Below are 25,194 nucleotides of genomic sequence, written 5' to 3' on the forward strand. Positions count from 1 at the left end.
TGTCAATTCTTAGTTTTCCGGCCCCCATTCGATTTAAATGCGGGGGGACCTAGTTGTACCTACACACTTTCAAACTCAGGGTGTCACGCTTTAATCTTAGGCATCATCCGATCTTACAGGCGGAGAGGCTGGTATATATATACATCTATATTCTATAACTTTAGGCATCACTCGATTTTATAGGCGGGGGGCTGATATAATGACTTAATGTATATAAGTTTAGCCTAGGCATCACTCGATTTCATAGGCGGGGGGCCTAGCATAACTTTAGGCATCACTCGATTTTATAGGCGGGGGGCTGATATAATGACTTAATGTATATAAGTTTAGCCTAGGCATCACTCGATTTCATAGGCGGGGGGCCTAGCATTGCATTTGTAAGCATTTTTTATGATTCAATATATCTGTGTTATGTTGTTATGACACCCAGAAAATCAAAATGTGCAAAATAAGCGTCCATCTCAAAATGTTAATAAAGCCACGACATAAACGCAAATTTGGTTGTTTGTTATTTTTGTTAGCCGTGAATAAATGTACTATATCCCTTTTGCAGCCAGCATCAAATCTGTAGAACTTTGCATAAATTATTAATATGTTATGTTTGTCCTATCTGTGAAGTTTAAACGTAATTAGCAGTGTCCTAATATTCAAATTATGAAAGGAAATCTGTTTACTTGCTAGACTTCACTGTCAGACACTATTGAGTGACTGACTGGCCTTTTTTTCTTCTTTGGTAATAACATACATAAAATGAGCTGTATTGGGTACATAAGCATTTGTCTACATCAATAACCACTTCTTTTAATGGCCAAAAATAAACTGATTGAATCTTGCGCAGCATAAAACGTACGCCCATTCGGTACAATGGTCTAAAAATCAGACTATTACTGGCTCTATAGCTCTTAAGTCGATTTGACAACTAATAGTCATTATTTTCCCACTTAAAGACATTTTCAAGCCCCCTATTTTTAGGGAAGTTCTAAATTAGTATTATCTTTCAAATGCCGTTGGAATTTAACCTTTTCATTTTATTGGCCTGCAAATGGGACATAGTATGTAATAGCGTCTTCCGTGAATTCAAATTCGTTTCTTTGCATACAATTTAACACGTTTAGCAGAAAAATTAAACATGTAAATCTTACCCAGTATGATATAGAACCCCACAAGCTTAGTTCCATGCTAAATCCATTTCAAATTGTATAGGTTGGTAAGCAACAAACATGTTATTTATCCTCACTAGGGGTGTATACCCACTAAATCATCACGATTTAGCAACTGAACGTTCATGTGTTAAGTAGATATAACCTAGCCACATCAATATAGAATTAGCATGGAACTAAGTAAGAGTGTCTTTTTTATGAATATGCAATGATATAAGTGCAAGCAAAGTGTGTGTTTACAGACTACAGTTGTATTTATTAGAGTGGCGTACCATAATGGTGGGGGGGGGGGGGGGGTATCAATTACGATTGTGACTGAGATGGTAATTGTGACTGTGATCACGATCGTGATTGTGATTCAGTGTGATGGTGATTCAGATTTTGATGTGATTATGATTGTGATTGAACTGATACTCATAGATTGTTCTTAACATGTTCAATACAGACTAAATAAAATTAACACAGATATAAATGGCTTCAAAGAGATTACGAACATCGTATAAATTATCAAAAACAAAACCAAACAAAACATAAAAAATGAATCAATGTATAGAGTATTGATACCCTCCCCCTACCATTATGGTACGCCACTCCAATACATACAAATACAAATCAATGATTATGAAAAGTTCATGAAAGATTTTGTGAAATGTATGCAAGCAGTATGATACAAATCATATAGCCTGGGCAAAAGCATGGGGAAATCAAGTTTTGGGGGATAAAAAAAGAAATTAATGGGACAAATATATAAAGCAATTGATAAATAGTGAGGCAATGACGTCACAAACTGATAACCAAATTGGCAATTTGTGTTGTGATTTTCTAAGTCCCATAGCTCTTTATACTTCATAAAAATTCATAACTTCCCTGTTAGTTATCCGATTTTACTTAAATTTTGTTTGCTCTGTTTGTCTTGTTTTTTCTGCATCTATTAAAAGCAAATTATTTTTAAAGTGGAATTAGACTTTCCCATAATTCTCTCATTCCCTCTCTTTATTGCATAAAGAAACTATGAATATAATCTTTTGCTTTGATTAAGAACATTTGAACATTTTATCAGTATCAAACAGGGAAAAGAAGTGGAGAGGAAATTATTCAAAACGAACATTTAAGATACCTGCTAAATGTTCATTCGTGATAGATACGAATGCAAGTATGCTGTGGAAAAATTCATTATAGAGCGATGATAAATCAATTATTTGACGTCGATTGATTCGTTCATTTTACATGAATGCGGTGACTTGTCGGTAAAAGACCGGCAGGCTGTGGTATCTACTCAATCTATCAAACGATACGAAATCTAGCTGTAGTTAATACACAGACAAGAAAATAAATAAAGCATGTAGATGCTAGAATGATGACGATGACAATGATTACAAGTTTGAATACAAAAATAATCTAACAATGTGTTCTGAGGTCATATTTATTGCAATTTTAGGCAGTTTTATCCACCAGCGTGTTATTGAACAATATGTATGCTCGATAAAAAATGTTTGTAAAAGGTATGTTATTTTCCCAGCTCAGCACATGTTCGCAACCTTAGCAGGTCTGAACAAAAAATGATTCTAAGAAAAATATTTAAGAATCTATGAAATATATTTAGATGTTTGAATAACAAAATATGAGTTGTTTTCAGCCCTGCAAATCAACAGGAATCAACTTATGTTTGGATGTCACCCGACATTAAAAGGGACTTGGTAAAATTATTTAGATGAGATAAAATGGTGCTAAGGAAGTGAATTCAATGCTAGATGTACAATTAAAGATAATCTGAAAGTTTGAGTGAAAACAGACCATTATTAATGATACAAATTGGGAAAAAATGAACTGATCGATTCCTGAATTCTCCCAACTGTATTATTATAATTTAACTACATACTAGGTGAATGTAAATCGTAACAAAGCAATGAATTGGCTCTATATACCATTCCAGACATTTAAGTGTTGGAAAAAAAGAAGCCTGTTTTGTGTCTTATTTTCATGGAAAACAGTTGGGAAAGAAATAAATCAAAAATTGGATGGGAGAATTTACTGTTAGAGGGTGTCGCATAGTGACGCCTTCAAAGAAAACCATAATATCTTTGTGGTTTGAGACTTTGTTCAGGATTTGTTTGCATTTTAGAGGGTTAGTACAGTAGAATAAATATAATAAGTAACATTTCATACCAAAATTACGCAGTTTTTTTTATCAACCTTCCGATGTTACCGAGATATCGCTTCTTGCTCTGTTGAATTTGTTATATTTTTAACGCTACAAATTTCCTGTTGTTATTTTCTGCATCCTCTCTCTCTCTCCACGTTCTCTTGCAGGTGCGGATCCAGGGGGCCGAGCGGGCCTTGGGGTCCCCCCCCCCCTTGTGCAAAAAAGAAGAAGAAAAGAAGACACTACCTTGTTTGTTTTTTTGCTCAAGGGGGGGGGGGGGGGGTTGAGTATAAAAAAAGCGCTGACTACCCCCCCCCCCCCCCCCCCCACTGAGCGAAATATCGGCCGGCACGATTTTCAAATTTCAGCACACTAAATTTCAAATTAATTTCCAATTTGGGCCTCCCCCCCCCCCCCCTAAGAAATCCTGGATCCGCGCCTGCAACCTTCTAATGATACTAAACACAGCGGTAATTATCCATGACAAGAGAGATATAATCCATCAATCTAGAGTTTCCCATTTTTTGGAGGGGTTTATTTGGGCTGGGAAGTTTCAGATGAATACCTGCATACGACGACCCAGTTTCACTGCAGTGAACCACTTACTTGATTGGCTCACCCGAGATTTCAGTGAGAGTCTCCCGTTTAAGCATATTTCATAATTATGTGGTGACGCTACTGCTCACATTTTGTAACTTTTAAAGTTAGCAACTAAAATGTTCATACCCCTACCAAGTTTTGTCATTTCTAAGTATGTAGAAAATTTATTTGTCCCGATCTATACTATACGTCTAAAGTATTCAACAATTTTTTTTTTCTGTCTCTTTCTGTCTCTGTCTCTCTCTCTCTTTCTCCTTTTACCAATATTTGTTCCTACATATTCGTATTATTATGTATCAATTGAGGATAGTCATGCTATCAAGCTTTGCTTACTTTATCAGCTCTTCTGTATGATGTTTTCGATTGGTTACTTTTATTATTCGACATTATATTCTTTTGAAATGTGTAAAAATGTGTAATGTTTTGTTTGTTATATATGTTTGTAAAAATGCAAAAGAAAAAGAAAATCAAACAGAAATTAATAAATCAAATCAAATTAGGCCCTTATTAACCAGTCCACTTGACTGGCTCACCAGACATTTCAGTGAGAGTTTCACCTTCAATTGACTACGTACTACCTGAAATGATACAAGAATTACCTTGTCATTACATGTACAAATTAAATGATCCAATTATTCATGCTGGTAGTTCGCCTTCGGAATGCCACTCTATATTGATACAGATATTAAGGTACGAGGTCGACTGGACTTTTTTGCAACCTTGATTTTTGCAAATCGACTCAACGAATGTGCTAATCATCTGGAGCGAAATACCCTCATATCTAACCCAAGGCTATTCAGTAATATCATTTGACCAATACTCGACCATTAGCCTTCAAGGAGTATACAGGTGTAAAATGAGATTATGAAAGCTGCTGTTAAACATTATAAAAGCCCGTTCTCAAGACATATTTTAAATCAAAACATTTATTGCTTCTCCCAACCAGAACCAATTTTGGTAGACACAGAAAAGACGCAGTTCATATTATTCTACGGGAGATAATTCCGAGATGGCGCGTGGAGGAATGTGGCATATTTTGGTGTTGGTCTACACAATCTTTGGTATTCACATGAGTAAGTATCAGTAACTCTTAAACAATACAAATAATACAACTACATTTACAACACGCAAACATTTAAAGCGACTGATGTCCTACAAGACTCTGAAATCAATCATAAAATAATTGTTTCTTACGTTTTAGTTATTACTCCTGGGAGGTGTTTCACAAAGATTCTAAGTCGAACTTAACTCTAAGTTGGACTTAACAATTATGGAGAGCCATTTGTAGCCTTATAATAAATATATTCAACAGCAAAAATTCAAGTATTTGTTAGACTTTTCATAAATTCCCCATCAAGAACATAAAATCTCCCATGATAATAGAAAATATGAATGATTTATATCAACTTGTTATGCCTTTTAAAATATTTATAAAGAAATATTTTCAAAGATGCTAATGGCTTTCAAACTTAGAGATAAGTTCAACTTAGGATCTTTGTGAAACACCCCCTGGGTTGGGACAGGGGAAAGTATATGAATGCCTTACCAAAGGACAGAAACCCTGCGGCTGAGTCTCAAAATCGAACAATGAAATGATTGATTGATCGATATGCATTCTCTGGTGCTATGCAAAGGGGGTACATCATAGAAAGGATTTAGATCTACACTTTTAGAAGATAAAAGAGAGATAGAGAGACTTTTAGTGGTTTGAGCCGATTAGTGACGTCTAATATTGAAGTTTAAATTTCATATATAATAATTCGAATCAGTGCCGTAATCCAAATATAATATGTAACAATTAGAAAAAATAGAAGAAACAAAATTTTAGAGAAAACAGACGGCAGCGTAAACGTGTCTCGTTATCGGCTCTTAGTCATCAGTATGGGACGTATTAAGTTAAAAAGGTTAGTACCTCTGCCAGTTCTCCCTCCTCCGCCCCATCGCTGACCAAATTTCATCAATTCGAGGATATTTTATGAGTTTTTGATCCGACCTTATATTGGTCATTTTTTTTTTTTTTTTTTTTTTTTTTTTGCATCAAGGCGATCTCCATCAAAACAGGAATATTATCGATAACCGTCGACAACAAAGTTTGAGGAATATTCTATAGTTGATGAAAAAAAAAGTTGTGAAGATTTATAGGTGTGATGGATAAAAACAGCATTGGGTAAATTTGTGCTTTAGATGTGTCATTCGACTTAAAAGTCCTTAGACAAACGACAAGTCGATCAGATAGATGTAATTAAAAGGCAAAAAAGTGTCATTTAAAGAAAATTCTAGAAAGGACGAAAACAATAAAGAAAGAATGGGAGGCCTATTACTTTGCTCATTTTACGTTGCTCATTTATCCTTTACAACTACAATCTTATTGACAAGTTTTAATTTGCTTCTTGTCTTTAGAATGTATTTCTAAGATATCTCCATGACATTTTACAAATGACATATTAATCAAAAATATGTCAGTGGTGAATTTAATCAAGAAATAGTGAATTAAAATAACTTGAATAGAAAGGTTTTTCGGGAAATGCAGAAGAGTCGGGTACTTGATTATTGTTTACTGAAGCTATTCACGAACCATGAACATATATATATATATATATATATGTGTATATATATATATGTTATATTCCTAAAATGTCCTGGTTCTAAGTAGCCAATTTAAACAGAGCAGAACTCCCTTTTACAGCTTCTTTTTCTTACCGTGTAAATTTCTATTCAATTATGCGTTTGAACCATGATCATACCTTACAAGTTTTATAAAATTGACGTGACCCTTCGAACCCTTGGCTTTACATTCGTTAACCAAATTAAACAATTAAAAAACGGATCTTGACTGTCGAGTCGTTAGTTTATTACTCTTTATAATTACACGAAAAATAGTAAAGATACGATATTATCATGTTTTAAAAAATCGAATAGCCGGAAAACATGTAAAAGGTTTTTAGAACAAATTTCGCACTTGATGACAAAAATGTCTATAAACACTGTCTTGTTAGAATACGTTATTCCTGATTTCAAATAAGTATAATTTCTAGTGATTAAACAACGTGGTTTCATCAGTAAATGACATAGACAGGGAAGGCACAATTTGCTACAAAGCAATTTTCAAATTCGTTGCACTTTTTTTTTATTGGTTTTACATAAATTAATCTTGTTTTTATGCATGGGAAGGTTGAGAATGATGTGATAGTTATGATCTTAATGATTTTTTTTTTTTAATCAAACTTTTTGATAGTTTATTAAATATGTATTTTTGAAACTATTGTAAATATATTTTTTATGTATTACTTGTTGTTGTTGGTTATTTGTGTTGGGTGCACAGATAGTAAGATCGAGCTCAAAAAGATACGATGACGATTGTAGAAGCAGTAGTAGTAGTAGTAATAGTAGTAGTAGTAGTAGTAGTAATAGTAGTACTCTCTAAAAGAAATCGAGTGATCACGGACGTCACTCCTCTGGAGAGTGAAAATGTAGTGAAAATAGAGTGACCATTCACTTTTTTCTTCTTAGAGACCACTCGAAAATCAATCGCATTCACTCCTAAACAAGTGATCCCTGACGTCACTCCCAAGAAAGTGAAAATAGAGCGTAAATTCCCATTTTTTTAGAGAGAGAGTAGTAATAGTATTCTTTTATTTATTTATTCATTAAGTCAGTTCGTGTCACTATGATGGGGGGGGGGGGGGGGGGGGGTATGTCCGACACACGTAACAAACAAAAAGCCTTCTCTTTTGCTTTTGAATTTAACGAGAAATATTCACCAATTAGCTCTAAGCATCATTAATATTTGTCCTGGATAATTTAGTCCAACATACGTCTTAGATGATTAACGAAATATTGTGTGCAACTTCTTCAAATTGCTGTTTTAAATAAACAGTTTACTGTCCGGTTACACAACCTGTCCGGACACACAACATCTGGGTATAAATGTTACCAGGTGTGGTAGAACTAACTTGATCGATTATTTGCAAGGGTTACCTACTTCAGAAAAGAAAGAAAGACTTTAATAATGACGCTTTTTGATAAGCTTTTTAATAAGCAATGTATTCCTGAATCCCATGTAATCTACTTTTTTGGTATATACTTCACAATCGTCTTGCTACACAGATACTGCTCAGATATTTATTGGTGATACGAATGTCCCTGGTATCCTCTACGCTTTCCTGCCGGAACCACGGGATGATACCAACATCATGGACACCCTCTTCAACCTGATACCTCTTCCAGAGAATAGTGGAATAGATGGAATCGACTATGATCCAGTGAATGAAATGGTGTACTGGAATGATTTCAATAGGGATCAAATAAGTCGAATCCAACTTGACGGCACGAACCGAGAAGTCATTGTATCTACGGGCTGTGAGTGAATAGCAATATGCTTACTTTGCAAGTGCAATGTTTCCATATATTTTACAATGAATTGTCATTATTTATTTACCATGATTAATCATAGTAGGGTAATAACGCAATATACTTTGCGGATACTATCTGTCATTGTTAATTCGAACATTAACAGTGGGCGCATACACACCACATGTGCAATACGATATAACGTGTTGAAAAGAGGGTAATACCTTTAAAAATCCCTCCTGATAAAACGCAACGTTTCATTGGCAATTTTAAAGCTAGCCCATCACCATGAATCTTATTCATGAAGATAAATTGCAAGTGCGTAATCGATCTTGTGATAAAGTAGCGATGTAAAATAATATTATTATTATCATCATTCTTATTATTATTATCATTAAATTGTACTGATCTATCGTTTGAATTCATTTCAGCCCCTCATTCTATCGCTCTCGATCTGGTGAACGGGAAGATCTACTGGACGATGTATAATGACGAGGCTATCTCACGTGCCAATCTCGACGGTAGCTCGGTACAAGAACTCTTCCATTATACGAATTTTGTACAACCTACTTCAATCTTGGTGGACCCCGTCAATGGGTAAATTATTATTATTATCACATTAATTGGCAATGGCTGAATAACATTATCGTTAAATGCACATATTGTGAAAAAAGAAAACAGGCTGACTATAAACCCATCAGAATCATTGTTGTGTAACGGGGCCTTGAAGCTGTAGATTAGGCTTCTACCAACTTTTACACTTCGTAGGTATCAAAGCTTCCATCCACTTTTGAGGACTATCTCATGCCAATCACACAAAAACCGTAATGACTCATGCCTATAGTCAGGCGCGGATCCAGGATTTCTTAGGGGGGGGGGGGCCCAAATTTGAAATTATGCGAGCCAAATATTGGTACGTAATGGTGACCAACAGTGACGTAGTGCGGGAGGGGGGGAGGATCGGTGCAGGGAGGGGCGATTTTCCCACACCCTCCTCCGCGAAACGCGGAAGCTTTGACGTTTCATTAAATTATTAGAGAAAGAAGACGATTCGTTGTACCGTTCTCGAAAATAAGTCTCGTCTGTATTTAGTTTTTCCCCTCTCGCGCGAAGCGCGGAAAATTTTACGATTTATTAAATTATTAGAGAAAGAAGACAATTCGTTGTCGAGTTCTCGACTCTTAATCCTCGTCTGAATTTAGGTTTCCCCCCCCCCTCCCGTGCGAAGCGCGGAAGCTTTTAAATTTCCTAAAATCATTAGAGAAAGAAGACGATTCGTTGTACCGTTTTCGAAAATAATCCTCGTCTGAATTTAGATTCTTCCCCCCCCCCTCCTCCCGCGCGAAGCGCGGAAGCTTTTACGTTTCATTAAATCATTAAAGAAACAAGACGATTCGTTGTACATTTCTCGACTCTTAATCCTCGTCTGAATTCAGTTTTCCCCCTTCCGCCCGAAGCGTGGAAGCTTTTATGATTCATTAAATCATTAGAGAAAGAAGACGATTCGTTGTACCGTTCTCGACTCTTCATCCTTGTCTAAATTCAGTCTCCCCCTCCCCCTCCCGCGCAAAGCGCGGAAGCTTTTAAGTTTCATAAGATTATGAGAGAAAGAAGACGATTGGCTGTACAGTTCTCGACTCTTAATCCTCGTCTGGATTCAGGTTCACCCCTCTCGCGCAAAGCGCGTAAGCTTTTAATTTTCATTAAATTTGTCTGCTCCTTTTTCTTCCTACGTCCTCTTCCGATTTGGGGGGACCGCCCCCCCCCCTTTCCTGGCTACGCGCCTGCGGTCAGATAAACACATTTTGATACCTTGTCTAACCCCGCAAGCTCAGGGGTTTAAGGCAATAAATTACGGTCAGATAAGCATTCAGGGGCCCGTCTTAGGGCCCTGGTGGGGTCGAGACGGCGGAGCCGGCCCCGGAAGCTCAGGGGTTTTAGGCGTTTAATTAAGGTCAGATGAGCATTTTTTTGTATACCTTATTACCTTGTGACACTGGCATGTCACTATTTGGCGTGGGGTCCAGGGGCGGAGCCCCAAAAAATCAGGGGTTTTAGGCATTAAATTACCGTCAGATGAGCATCTAAGGGCCCGCCGTAGGGCCCTAGGTGGAATCCAGGGGGCAGAGCCCCCGGAAGCTTAGGGGTTTTAGGCATTAATCACGGTCAGATGAGCATATTTTGATGCCTCATTATTTTTTAACACTGGCAGTTAACTATTCTTTCTTTCTAGCTCTCATTCTATTTTATTTCTCTTTAATATACTTTTTTTCAAAAAAGTGTGGGGGGGGGGGGGGGGGGGGAGGGGATCGGGGCTCCCGATCCCCGCCGTACCTCGGGCCCTGACATATAGGAATCTCAAGAATCATATTTCTTGCCTGGCTGTAAATTTAGGAATTTGTCATTTTCCAACAAACACATACAAACGTATAATTTACTAAAAGGTGTGGAAAAATCTCGGAAATTATGTCATTTCAGCATTATTTGTAATCCACCGTTGTGGAATTAGAAATAAACCACGTTTGAATTTGATTTCCCCCAAGCCCCCCCCCCCCCCTATCAGTACGCCAGTATCTCCTCTTTTCCCTTTTTCTTTCCCTTTCCTTCCTTCTCTCTTATTTTTTTGATTGGGGGGGGGGGGGGGGGGTCAACAGCCTGGGAGGCAAGGCCCTTTCGCCCCCCCCCCCCCCCGATCTCCTTCTTCCCTTCTTTCTTTTCTTCTTCCTCTTTTTTCTTTCCCTTTCTCTCTTCTTTCCCTTTCCCTTCTTTTCCTTTCTTCTAACTTTTTTTTTGCGGGGGGGGGGGGGCAAGGCCCGCTCGGCCCCCCTGGATCCGCGCCTGCCTATAGTTTTAGTACTTTAGCGCCTTGACCGTGACAGGGATTCGACCCAGGAATCACCTGATCCACAGTCCGCTGAAGTATCTCGCAGACCACACACCTCTAATTTCAAAATTATGATTATTTCATCTTGAAAGGTTTCTTGTCTGGTCAACACGCATAGTCAATCAAGTTGTCAAGGCAACACTAAACGCAACTAACGAGGAGGTAGTGAGACCCATCTATGCTGAGGGGATGTTCAATGAGGAATGTGCTGATGACACCAGTAAGATACTTACTTAATTGTGTTTCGTTGTGAGTCGGGCATTTTTTATTGTCACGTCGACATAGTGAACTGCAACATAAAAACTGACGATCTGACGATCTGCGCACGCGCCTTGTTATATCCCTGTCCACACTACCAGAATCGAGAACGCGTCCACCCCCCCCCCCCCCCCAGTCCGTGAACGGAGAGATACCATTCCTGTTCCCAAAGTGTCCGGTAAAGGGGTACTTTTCACGCACCAAAGTCCGGCTCGTAGTACACACAAATCCGGCTCATAGTACACACAAATTACACACCGGACTTCGGGGGGGGGGGGTGTTTTAAAGAGGACGGAACATGCATATGCGTACCCTAGATAACACTGAGTGTGTGGGGGGGGGGGGGGCGTCCACCTCTGTTTTAACGATCAGCTCAAACTAGAACGCCGTTCTGTATAGTACGTACCTAACTATCTGTACCAGTAGAAGTCAGTGGTACCGGTTCGTGTTCTGACCACATTTAAAGTGTCGCGGACGGGGGGAATGGATATGACGAATGGGTCACATCATCTTGTTCACTAGTGCGGCGTGTGGGCGTTGACTGAAATCGAAACGTTTTCAAATGGAACCAACCGATTTGTAGCCTGCTCGGTCGCCGCTGGAATTAAGGCATCGCCCAGTGATTTTTGGAGAAGTCGAGCAGGCTGTCGAGCCCAAGCGATGGCTGAGCGGTGCTCTGTCGATTTCCCGTCGATCGCCGGTCGATTTTAGGTCAAAATTGGGCGAAATCGGAGAGCTTCTCTAGTGAACGACTGATGACCCACCGATTCCCGAGCGGTCTCCTACCGGCCACCGGCTGATTTTAATGAAATTGCCCGGCGGCCGGCCGGTGATCGGCGGGGCACCAAAATACGCTCGGTGCCCGGGGGGGGGGGGGGGGGGGGGGGGGTCGCCGCCCGGGCACTGGCCTAATCGAGCGTTCGCCTTCGACCGATATAAGTCAAATCGAAGCTGCGAGGTCAACGGCTGCCGGCCGATTTTGAACTCGCCGCCCAGTGACCGACCGATCTCCCGGCGACGACATGGCAGTAACTGGACGGCGACCGTTCAGCAGCCTTTGACCTAGCGGCTTTGATTTTAGACCTAAATCGCTCGACGGTGAACGCTCGATTAGGTCGGTGCCCGGGAGGCGACCGCCCGGCCACCGAGCGTTTTTTGGGCTGCGAGTGAAAAGTGAGCAGGCGCCGCCGAATTTTAACTCCGCGCTGAAACTTCAGCAGCGACCGAGCGATGCCCTAAAAACAAGTGGTGCCCGGGTGGCCGCTGCTCGATGCCCGGGCGAAATTGGCTAAGAACTCGCCGCCCGGCCGCCGAACAGGCTACTTTTGGGGGTTGTGACCATAGCTTAACTGGGTGAACACGCGCTCTGGACGTAGACGGCGTTCTCGTCGACACAATCGAAAATGCCTTATTTGCTACGGTAGGACTGTGTCTTTGACTCGCCAACCTAAGAGTCACCGTGTCCAAAAATGAATGCAAAGTTAAGGGTTTAAATGTTGTATGTTAGTTTTTGGCATGCTAACGGATTGCCGTATAGGATATGATTAATGCGGAGAAAAGAAAACAATGCAAATAGGATAACATCTTATGTATCCAACAAGCATCCCTTCCATTATTGGGTCTTGTAACACAAAGCTTAGCAATGGATTGTGCTATTGATTTTTGCGATTGATTGCATTGATCACTATGTGCAATCAATCTTAAAAATCAATCGTACAATTGCTTAGATTTGTATAATGGGGCACTGATCACCGAGCACCAGTTATACGTGGTAGATCTAGTGACGAAACCGTTAGTCTGTCGTTACTTCCATATTTTGTAACCATTATGTAAGATAAAACAGTACACATTTACAATTGGAGTGTACCCAATATTATTAGATAATACTTTACCTCACAAATATGAATGTTCCCTTTATTCCAAATATATTGGGTACACTTTTATGGAGTATATGAGCATGGCAATTATTTACTAAGAATCATTTACCAAGTCTATGGCATATATCTATGATATATATGTATATATATTTCATTTTGAAGGGGAGGGGTAGTTTTGAGGCTTTTATATCGGTCAAAATTGCCAGAAAGAACCGTTGAATAGAACAAAGGGTAATAGCCATATTCAAAAAAATTGTGCAGCCTGCATTTATCATCTAATATTTTTTCTTACTATTTCTTATACCAGCCCGCTTGTTTTACTACACGAAAAGGACTGAATTAGGCGTCACGAATCTAGACGGGAGTGGGAATAGAACCATCAAAGTATTCTCCACCGAAACAACGGGTAGTTCTCTCAGCAAGTACGGCAGCAGGCTGTTCTGGTCAGCTCAGTCACGTTCTACCACGAGTTATGCCATCACGAGCTTGATCAACGAGTATGATATGAAGTCATCCACTCTCACGATTCACAACAGTACGGTGACATTGACGAGTGGCAACGATCTTGCCATCAGCCCTGTGACTACTCGGATCATATCAAACAGTAAGACGCCTGTGTCTCAGGCCGCGTCAGATCTCTGGATAAAAACATGAATATACAAATTATACTATTTTTGAGAGCCATTAATGTCTGGTGTTTTAAAATATAACTTTGTTTTTTCATTTTTTTCTCCACTGTATCCGCTTTTCTATGTTATTTTAAGAAACACAAAAAAGATAACATGATACAAATAATTTAACAAGTTAGTCTGTTTAATGAGAACTCATCTGAGCATGCACAACTCTTTGCGCAGCCAGGAGGCATTATTATTCATTTATTCATTATTTCTTTTAATAGAGTAGTTTCATTCAGTTCCACTGGAAGCCAGTGGACCTGCTTTTCAAGAAAGCCCTGCATTATGCAATAACAGTGTCAAAACATAAGAATATTAATGCAATGATAAATAATTGTACATAGGCCTACATGTGAAATGTCAAATTAAACATATATCTTTTTGGAAATATCACTATTTTAAGCATACAATATCTATAATTATTGCACTAACTAGACCACGGTTAGGGTTGTGGCTCTTACAGGAGATTCTCGCTTGTGACACCAGCGGAGGCGTACTTGAACGCGAAGACCGCGTATTACCTGGTATAGACACATTGAAACCAGATATTTTTCCGTTTAAATAATGCCTGCTTAGTCATTTATCCTTCTATCATGAGTATGGTCTCGTAGTATGCACTTAAAAGACATGCGCTTTGAAATTATGGTATTTTAAGCAATTATTAATTCAAAATCATTTCATATGTTTTCATAACCAAACTAAACCAAACGTATCAGCCATCCACTCAGGTTAGACAATTGAGTTTCTGAATCTGTCACTTCATGCTGTATGAAATTATTAATGCGCGACTTTTTGTTGAGGTTTTTTTTATGTCATATGTTTACTAGAAATTAAGCTTCCAAATCATGTACACATTTAACTAAATATCATTTTGAATTATTGAATAATTCACGCGTAAACTTGAGGTTTCTTTATAGGGCCTAAAATAAAAACCTGTTGTACTGCCCTAGGGTTAGGGTTAGTGCCAAAACATGGGTCGGTCGGTCGGAAAGTTTTTTTTTTTTTTTTCGCCCTCTTTGGGCCGATATTTTTCAGTTTTGAATGTTGTTTTTTCTTCCCGCCCTCTTTCGGCTGCTATTTCTCAGTTATTAATGCTTTAATACATGTGTTTCAGCGTCATCATTCCATTCATATCTTTTTCACCTCATAATAATCCATGGTTTGCAATGTTGTGTTGATCGAGATGTTTACAACTTTACGCTAGTAGGATTTTGAAACTAAGGCAGAAGACGAGTGAGAATTTGGGAATGATTTGATTTCATGCATTTATATCCCATTTATCCCAACAAACAAAATATTATTTTTTTTTTTATTATTTAATAATAAACATATTCTAAAAAACGGTAAAAAAAAAAAAAAAATTAAAATGCCGACCGTAGATTTTCAGATTTTTGGGTCGGTCGCAAAGGGCAATACAACAAGTTTTTATTTTAGGCCTAGGGTCACTTCAATTTTCTTCTTCTTCTTCTTCTCTTTTTGCATGCAGCGTTCAGCGTCAAATGCACGCTGCTCAAACATATATTATGAACACAATACGAATGTAAATATATATTTGCAATATAACTTTTTATATTTATATAAATATATATATATATATATATATATGTATATATTTCTTTATGAACTAGATTCGACGATTGATATTAAAATCATGTATTTTTTTTAACAGCTCCATATAATGAACCCGTTGCCATCCAGGGTTGCCCTGACAACATCGTCGTCACTATCGACGACAACGCTTCGAATGCGCCATCGATCTCATGGACCGAGCCCGTACTCAACAGCTGGTCTAGCTGTCCCACAATGGTCTTTCTAGGACCAGGAACTGATGGAGGCGATTTCCCTTTGGGCATAACCGAGCTGTCCTATCGGGCCAGTGATGCGGCAGGAAATACCGATGATTGCCAATTTTCGGTGACTGTACGCAGGTCTAGTGGTCAGTTATTATTCCCATACTATTATTATTATCATCATCATTATTATTATCATTATTATAATCCTTATTTTAATTTTGTTATTATTGACTTTTTTACGATTTTGATTATCACATGATCATTTTTATGATTATGATTTATACTTATTATTACTATTATGATTGAGATCATTTTTATTATTGGCAGTACCATTGTTAATTTTGTCATCATTATTATTATTATCACAAGTATCATTGTTGCTGTCGTTGTTGTGATTCTTCTTAACATTATCTGTTTATGTTATCATGATGATTAGCTGCTTGAATGGGACGAGGTGAATCCCCCCAACAAGATTGTTATGAAAAACCAATCTTATATATTAGGTTAATCTTCAGGGTGTGGAACAATCAATCAAGTCAGAAAACGTGTTTGCAAAATAGAATCTTGATAAGTATTGGTTGAGTGTCCGTGTATAGCCAACATTGTCCTGACGCACTATTCGATTCATTCAAGTATCGGCTAAATAAGGCAGTGGTGCTGACTATGATGTGCAAAATTATATCATTTCATTTTAAATTAGTATTATTATTAGTTATTTTTTTTATTTGTTATCATTATTATCATTATCCTCATTATATGATTATTTAGTTTTGTTTGTACAAATTAGTATTTGTTGATATTAAATATTGATAATACCCCTTTATTGGTGCATTTAAAAAACATACCAATTTTCACTGACTCACTCCCATAATTTTATTTTGCTCATTGCGCCATTGCATTGTTGTTTTAAAAACAATGATTTTTCACACCTCGCTCGAATAAATGCTCTCTTTAATGTTTTTCTTATGATGTTTGTTTTGTATCAGCAGATGTAACATTGCCCCCGACTATGGAACTGCCTGACTGTCGTCAAGTGAATTCGGGTAGCACTGCGCTCGTCACTTCATGTTCTTCCGTTCTTCTAGTCCTTTGTATCGCCCTCTTCCTCATCGTCCTCAAATAGGTCATTGATCGTCCACACATCTTCGCCCTCTGCTGGTTGGTCGTTTAATACCTGTGCAGAGCCACGGTGAGAAAATGGAGAAAACAAAGAGTGGTGCCGTGCTTTTGCTCCATTGTCTATGTCGTTGAATAATAAAGATATGAATAGGGCTAGGTTTGTAAGAAGTTAAGGTAAGGTTTCTAATAGGTTAGGTTTAGTTTTCTAGGTAGTGTTAATTTTTGGAATTCGGTGATCCCGGGTTGTTGTTTTTTTGCAGGGGAAATTATCGTAGAATCGAAGAAAAAGTGGCGATGTGCCCATCAGTGACGTATTTCTTATCTTACACTATTGTACTGTGGTTTGAGTGTAAAGGATAAGTTGAGGAGTTTCTGATATCGTAGTTGTTTATGCGTTTGGAAATCATTGTTATTTAAGTAAATCTATATATATGGATTTCGTTTGTTGGGAATGTTCTGATACTCCTATAAAATACATAATTCATATGAAAATCACATAACCACTACAATATAATGTATTCATGATACTCTTATATATCAGTTATAAAGGCTACCTTACCAGGTAAAGTTTAGGCTCTGCAATCCAATATTTCATTATCTCTTTCATTAGCTAGTTTACAGAATTTGGATGGCTTGAAAACAAAGCATTTTGTTGCTTATAAATTATCTATATGCGCAAATTGATTTGGAAAAGCTGTATGAGGGTTGTTGCCCTTATTTTTTGTCGTAATCAGTCAAATCTGTCCAACGACGTGAGGCTCCCCTGGACGACTTGTGAACAAGTTAATAAACTCTTTGATTAAAAAGCAAGAAACTTTACCTGGTACATTTTTCCTCTTGTTATCGTTATAAACCAGCACATGGACTTGGTATCGGATGTCATTTATATACGTGGGTGGGGGTGAGTGTGTGTATAAATCGTAATTAACCCTATCACGAAGAGGCACTCCTTTCTCATTCTCCTTATAATATATGTATATAGGGCCTCTTTTCGCTCTTCTACGCGCTTCTGCCCTCTCTCGTTCTATATCTCTTTACTTCTCCGTTTACCCCACCCTTTCTACTTCGTTTTGCATAAACGTGTACCTCTCGATTCGCAGATTGTTGTGCCATGACTATCCACTCAGTTATTTAGAGTGAATTAGAGTGCTGTATCTGTGTCATGTCGTAAAGATATTATTGGCTTACATATTGGTGTAAATTAAAAAAAAATCTCAAGTAGAAATCGAATGTATATCACTTTTATTAAGATCTTGTTTGTAATATGGATTTGTTTTGTTGGTTCTACATGTCTATATGGTATTCATTAAACTTCTAAATATACATGCTAGGAAGCAGTATTATTAAATTCAGTATTCACTTAGAAATTGTTACATTCATGAAAGCATAAATAAAGGAAAATGCAATTCAAATTTACTATGTATATTGGTATTATGTCAAAAAATGTTTTTTATTCAGGAAATGATATTATTTAATGTAAGAATTATTTCAACATAGCCAATACATCTTCGAAAATAACATTTTTCTCTGTAGAAATTATATGTATATGTATTACAACAAATAAATAAATACAAGATGAAAAAAAATACAATGTTTATGATTGATATACATATTTACATTCGTTATCTGCATCACTATTATTAGACTATTCTTTGTTTATTTAGTAATGAAACTGGAACCAAGACCGATATATTATCCATAGCCGGGTTGGCCGGCATTCGCGATAGATGAAGTGAAAATTTTATCCGTGATGGGACAAAAACATAATATTTCATTAACAAAGAGTTCTTGTCGAGTAATGATCGCATTGATTAAAATGAAATATGACTTTATTGGGAATTGGTTGCTAAGGTGACGCATAGGTATGACAGGAAATGGTGTATAATGATTACTTCCTGGAATCACTGACCAGAACATTAAAGGTACTATGTCTCTTTTGCAGGCCCCGATAATGAAAAGTTAAATTCCAACTGCATTTGAAAGATACTAATTTAGAACTTCCCTAAAAAGGGTGGGGCTTGAAAATGTCTTCAAATGGGAAACTAACGACTATTAGTTGTCAAATCGATTTTAGGGCTATAGAGCCCAATAGTCTCGATTTTCAGACAATTGTACCGAATGGTCATACGTTTTATGCTGCGCAAAGATTCAATCAGTTTAATCTTCGCCATTACAGGAAATGGGTTATTGATGTAGACAAATGCTCATGTACCCTTGAGAACTCTTTTCATGTATGTTATTACCAAAGAAGAAAGTCACTCAAAAGTGTCGGACAGTGAATTCTAGCAAGTAAACAGGTTTCATTGCATAATTTGAATATGAGGACACTGCTAACGTTTAAATTTCACAGATAGGACATACATGACATATTCATAATTCCTGCAAATTTCTACTTAATTTGAGGTTGGCTGCAAAAGGGACATAGTACCTTTAACTAGGCTTTAATACTGAAGATAAGATGCACGGCACCAGTGGCGTAGATAGGTTCGTACACCTGGGGGGATGACTGAGGGGCGGACCTAGCTTTTTGCTAAGGGGGGGTTGACCAAAATAATGACGATGCGGAGCATCGTCCACGAGCCGCGAAGCGGCGAGCCGATTTTTTTTTGGGTGTTTATTTGAACCCCGTAAGTGATGTTTTCCTGGCATCTATTAACACAATGGAGACCATAAAAAGCAGTGCATGATAACGTCTTTTTAAATCAAGTAACAGTTAAATACACAGTTATATCCAGAGTTATCATGTGTTTGGTTAAGTTGCCAGATGAGTTGAATATCTTCTCACAATATTTGCACTTGAAAGGGTTTCTCTCCAGCGTGCGTTCTTTTTTCTTTCTTTTTTTCTTTTGTTTTTCTTCTTTTTTCCCCCTTTTTTGTTTGTTTGTTTTTTGGGCCGCCCAAGGGGGGGGGGGGGGTTTAAACCCCCTAACCCCACCCCCCCCCCCCCCCCCCCCCCCGTAGATCCGCGCCTGTTTAATCTTGTGGTTATCTTGTGGTTTCCAAATCACAAGATAACCACAAAATACTTGTAAGATTTTCTTTTTTTTACCGTCTGAATTGGCTTTCACCGTGTGAATGCGGCTAATAACAATAAACACAATTACAATAATGATGAGGATTATTATTATCATCATCATAATTATTATTATTATTAATATTATAATTGTTATCATTATTATCACTACTATTATTATCATCATTATGACTTATTAAGTAAGCAAATATCATTCCCCAAAACCTGGGGGGGATGATTGTACATGCCACCCCCCCCCCCCCCCACCTTGTGAGGTGGGGGGGATGCATCCCCCTCATCCCCCCCCCCCCCCCGTTGTCTACGCCCCTGCACGGCACACAGAGATGGGTATGGGTACACGCAAATGTACCATGAATGTAAGCCGTACACGCTTCAACTATTTTTTATCATATTTCGAAAATCGGGCATTTGAGGAATTATCCTTTGCCGGGAACCTTCTATGACATGCGTACTCATATCATTTACCATAAACACAATGTAACAGATTATTGCACCTTTATAAAACAATCAACCCTTTCCTTATTGTATTTTTATATTAACGAAAAGAGTCGTTATTACCACACATGCAGTTAATATAACATTTTATATAAATCTTGATTATGCTAATGAAAGCAAAACAAAATAAACCAGAATCTTGGAAGGCCCTAAAACAAAAGTAGTTTTAATGATAAAAACAGATGATAGTTGGCCAAGTGCTGAAGTCATCAGTCTACTATATATTCAATTAATTGTTTATTATTTTGGTAGTTTGTAGTTTGCAAATTTTGGAGAACAAGGATTTGGTACATTTCGTAAAAGATTAAACTGAAAGATACGTACATTCTGGGTCCTATAGAAGCATTTGCTAATAAACTGAATTACTAACAATTATAAATCTCGTTTTCTATCATCACAGTATTGTCCTCATCCAGGCGCGGATCCAGGATTTCTTAGGGGGGGGGGGCCCAAATTTGAAATTTTGCGAGCCAAATATTGGTACGTAATGGTGACCAACAGTGACGTAATGCGGGGGGGGGGGGTCGGTGCAGGGAGGGGCGATTTCCCCCTCCCTCCTCCGCGAAACGCGGAAGCTTTGACGTTTCATTAAATTATTAGAGAAAAAAGACGATTCGTTGTACCGTTTTCGAAAATAATTCTCGTCTGAATTTAGTTTTCCCCCTCCCGCGCGAAGCGCGGAAAATTTTACGATTTATTAAATTATTAGAGAAAGAAGACGATTCGTTGTCGAGTTCTCGACTCTTTATCCTCGTCTGAATTTAGGTTCCCCCCTCCCGTGCGAAGCGCGGAAGCTTTTACGATTCATTAAATCATTAGAGAAAGAAGACGATTCGTTGTACCGTTTTCGACTCTTAATCCTTGTCTAAATTCAGTCTCCCCCTCCCCCTCCCGCGCAAAGCGCGGAAGCTTTTAAGTTTCACAAGATTATGAGAGAAAGAAGACGATTCGCTGTACAGTTCTCGACTCTTAATACTCGTCTGGATTCAGGTTCCCCCTCTCGCGCGATGCGCGGAAGCTTTTAATTTTCATTAAATCATTAGAGAAAGAGGACGATTCGTAGTACCGTTCTTGAAAATAATCCTCATCGGAATTTAATTTTCCCCCTCCCGCGCGAAGCGCGGAAAATTTTACGATTTATTAAATTATTAGAGAAAGAAGACGATTCGTTGTCGAGTTCTCGACTCTTAATCCTCGTCTGAATTTAAGTTCCCCCCTCCCGTGCGAAGCGCGGAAGCTTTTAAATTTCCTTAAATCATTAGAGAAAGAAGACGATTCGTACCGTTTTCGACTCTTAATCCTTGTCTAAATTCAGTCTCCCCCTCCCCCTCCCGCGCAAAGCGCGGACGCTTTTACGTTTCATTAAATCATTAGAGAAAATAGACGATTCGTTGTACCGTTCTTGAAAATAATCCTCATCGGAATTTAGTTCCCCCTCCATCCCGCGCGAAGCGCGTAAGCTTTTACGTTTCATTAAATCATTAAAGATTCGTATTACCGTTCTCGCCTCTGAATCCTCGTCTGAATTCAGGTTCCCCCCTCCCGCGCGAAGCGCGGAAGCCTTGACGTTTCATAAGATTATGAGAGAAAGAAGACGATTCGTTGTACCGTTCTCGATTCTTAATCCTTGTCTGAATTCAGTCCCCCCCCCCTCCCCTCCTGCGCGAAGCTTTGACGTTTCATTATATTATTAGAGAAAGAAGACGATGCGTTGTATCGTTCTCTATACTCTTAATCCTTGTCTGAATCAGGGGCCGTCTTAGGGCCCCTGGAGGGGAGGTCGAGGCGGCGGAGCCGGCCCCGGAAGCTCAGGGGTTTTAGGCGTTTAATTAAGGTCAGATGAGCATTTTTTTGTATACCTTATTATTTTGTGAGACTGGCACGTCACTATTTGGCGTGGGGTCCAGGGGGCGGAGCCCCAAAAAATCAGGGGTTTTAGGCATTAAATTACCATCAGATGAGCATCTAAGGGCCCGCCGTAGGGCCCTAGGTGAAATCAAGGGGGCAGAGCCCCGGAAGCTTAGGGGTTTTAGGCATTAATCACGGTCAGATGAGCATATTTTGATGCCTCATTATTTTTCAACACTGGCAGTTAACTATTCTTTCTTTCTTGCTCTCATTCTGTTTTATTTCTCTTTAATATACTTTTTCAAAAAAGTAGGGGGGGGGGGGGCTCGGGGCTCCCGATCCCCGCCGTACCTTGGGCCCTGACATGTAGGAATCTACTAAAAAGTGAGGAAAAATCTCGGAAATTATGTCATTTCAGCATTATTTGTAATCCCCCGTTATGGAATTAGAAATAAACCACGTTTGAATTTGATTTCCCCCAAGCCCCCCCCCCCCCCCTATCAGTACGCCAGTATCTCCTCTTTTCCTTTTTTCTTTCCCTTTCCTACCTTCTCTTATTTTTTTGATGGGGGGGGGGGGGGGGGGGTCAACAGCCTGGGAGGCAAGGCCCTTTCGCCTTCCCCGATCTCCTTCTTCCCCCTTTTCTTTTCTTCTTCCTCTTCTTTCTTTCCCTTTCTCTCTTCTTTCTCTTTCCCTTCTTTTCCTTTCTTCTCTCTCTTTTTTTTTTTTTTTTTTTTTTGCGGGGGGGGGGGGGCCAAGGCCCGCTCGGCCCCCCCCCCTGGATCCGCGCCTGTCCTCATCAGCATCCGCATTAATGTCATATGCTTCTAGTGGCGCATGCATTCCGACGCCATCGCTCGTCACGTGATTAGCTTTTTTCATATTTGACACCGCATACAGCGCCCCCACATCGGCCGCGTTCATAGTAGTTTGTGTATGGCAAGGCGTAAACCAAAGAAAGGTCAGCTGTTTGGTCCGGCGATGCATCGGATCGAGACTTGTTTGAGGAGGATTTAGCTGAAAGGTCTGGCATTGCATACAGAGCTGCAGGATCTGGTATTGGAGCGTCTTTGTGGGAATGGTATTCATTTTTCTTCTTATCTTCGACGTCCATGGATGCCATTTGTTGTACAGAAGCAGGCGCGTCCCTTTTCAACTTTCTATCGGGGAACAAGATACAATAAAGAATGTTTAACAGGTCAACATGAATTATCTGCTTTGATATGATCTTATACACAATATTCAACATGACCCCTCCTATCATGTCTATAAAAATGGAGAAAAACAAGCAAGAACAACGTGATAAGCATTTTTATATATCCTCAGAGTATGGTCTAGACAAGTATCAGGGGACATGAGTTTATTTGTATGCACGTGTGTGTGTGTGCGTGTGTGTGTGTGTGCGCGCGCGCGTACATAATATTAACACATTATTGAACAATACAAACTCATTCCACGAAATATTTCACCCCTCCCCAGGGTCATGTGACTTCCCTGTTGGCTAAAACATATTTCTTCGATTTTACTTTGGACAATGTACTCATTGTAACTTATTTAGACAATTTTCTCTTCGCCTTCAAAACCATACCTCCGTTTGTACTTGACGAAAACGACGATGACTACGATGATAGTTATTAATAGAAATAATCCTCCCACACCAGCACCTGCGTACAATAAAATGGTTAACAATGATTGAAAATTTATTTTATCAACTGCTAATGCCAAACAGAAGTGAATTAAGATGTTAATAATAAATTGAACCAAACATGCTAAAATTTCGATTTCATTTAGTCTTTCTTCATTTTTTGGCATCTGGGTTCTTTTTAGATGACCAATTATGGCATGTATTTTCACATACTAAAGCGTGATGCTCTCTATTTGAAGATCAAGATCCGATGAAGTAATTAGTGTAATACTTCTCCTAAAGGAAAGAGTTCAAGAATTCCGACAAAAGAAAACCCTTTTGTCCATCGCAGCTCATCTCATTTCTTCTTGCAGTAATAATTGAGACAGAAGGCTTCATACCACAGTTATTCTGATTATCGAAAAATAGTAATACAGTGAAACCTGTCTATACAGACAAGAAAAGTGGTCTCTGCAAGCAGGTGGTCTTTATATACAGGTTCCTTCAGTATATGTTTCAATGAGAAACCATTTTTTCAAGAAAAACAAAAAATGTGGTCTCTGTAGGCAGGTGGTTAAATTTAAAATTTGCCTCTTTTTCTTTTTAATAAGAGTCACTTCCCCTTCTCACTTCTTATAATTACCCCTTTTAAAATCTGATGGGTGCCTTTTTTCCGTCGACAAAAGCCCATTTCCCATTGTCATAAGTGCCTTTTTCATCCCTGGTGAGTGCCTCTTTTTTTAGGTGTAAGAAGTGCCCCATTTTAACCTCTGATAATTAGCCTTTGTACTTTGACACGTGCTCCTTTTCTTTTCGAATAAGTGTCTTATCCTTTTCGATAAGTGTTCCCTTTTCCTCTCTTCATTAAACGTGCCTCAAGCGACTAAGAGAAATTTTCCCCAAAGCACGCTCGCTACGCTCGCTCACATGTAGTGTTACTAATCAAAGGTCTTTTCATTCTTCCGTTATGAGAAAGTGCTTATAACCCCATCAGGATTGGGTTTTTCCTCTTTATAAGATTTAATTTTCCGCACTGCGACCTCACAAATCTTAAATGTTTTCCTCACTCGCAAATGAATTTTCAGACCCTCACACCCAACTGTAAAGTATGATGCTTAAGCTATATCTTATATGATGTATAAAGAGAAACAAATATTGAAATCATCCCTGATAATGTAATCATAATATATGGGTATATACCAATATCTAAAAACTTGTCTATTTCGCTTTGAGATTTCCCTTTAAAGGTGCCCCTTTTCCAGAAAGTGCCCTTATTTGTTGGTGCCCCCCCCCCCCCCCCCACTTTGAAAGTCGCTCCGCCACCTCTGTGACTGT

At 38.7% G+C, this 25,194-nt stretch overlaps 1 protein-coding gene across 1 annotated transcript; it reads left to right on the forward strand.

Moving 5' to 3' along the window:
• The first annotated feature begins 4,752 nt into the window (after nucleotides 1–4,752).
• Nucleotides 4,753–18,274, forward strand: LOC105442855 (low-density lipoprotein receptor-related protein 1). Its single transcript, XM_030983357.1, has 7 exons — nucleotides 4,753–4,976; nucleotides 8,011–8,262; nucleotides 8,685–8,850; nucleotides 11,230–11,357; nucleotides 13,580–13,876; nucleotides 15,616–15,882; nucleotides 16,729–18,274. The coding sequence occupies exons 1-7, from the start codon at nucleotides 4,913–4,915 to the stop codon at nucleotides 16,860–16,862; spliced, it is 1,308 nt and encodes a 435-aa protein (XP_030839217.1). The 5' UTR covers nucleotides 4,753–4,912; the 3' UTR covers nucleotides 16,863–18,274.
• Nucleotides 18,275–25,194: the final 6,920 nt, after the last annotated feature.

This window comes from Strongylocentrotus purpuratus, unplaced genomic scaffold, assembly GCF_000002235.5.
Source record: "Strongylocentrotus purpuratus isolate Spur 01 unplaced genomic scaffold, Spur_5.0 spur5_scaffold_13, whole genome shotgun sequence".
Taxonomy (NCBI): domain Eukaryota; kingdom Metazoa; phylum Echinodermata; class Echinoidea; order Camarodonta; family Strongylocentrotidae; genus Strongylocentrotus; species Strongylocentrotus purpuratus.

Excerpts from the sequence above, each read along its gene's own strand:
- LOC105442855 (XM_030983357.1), top strand. The coding sequence starts at position 4,913 with ATGGCGCGTGGAGGAATGTGGCATATTTTGGTGTTGGTCTACACAATC. Across the intron at positions 8,263-8,684 it reads AGTCATTGTATCTACGGGCT|CCCCTCATTCTATCGCTCTC; the intron begins GTGAGTGAATAG and ends AATTCATTTCAG. Across the intron at positions 13,877-15,615 it reads TACTCGGATCATATCAAACA|CTCCATATAATGAACCCGTT; the intron begins GTAAGACGCCTG and ends TTTTTTTAACAG.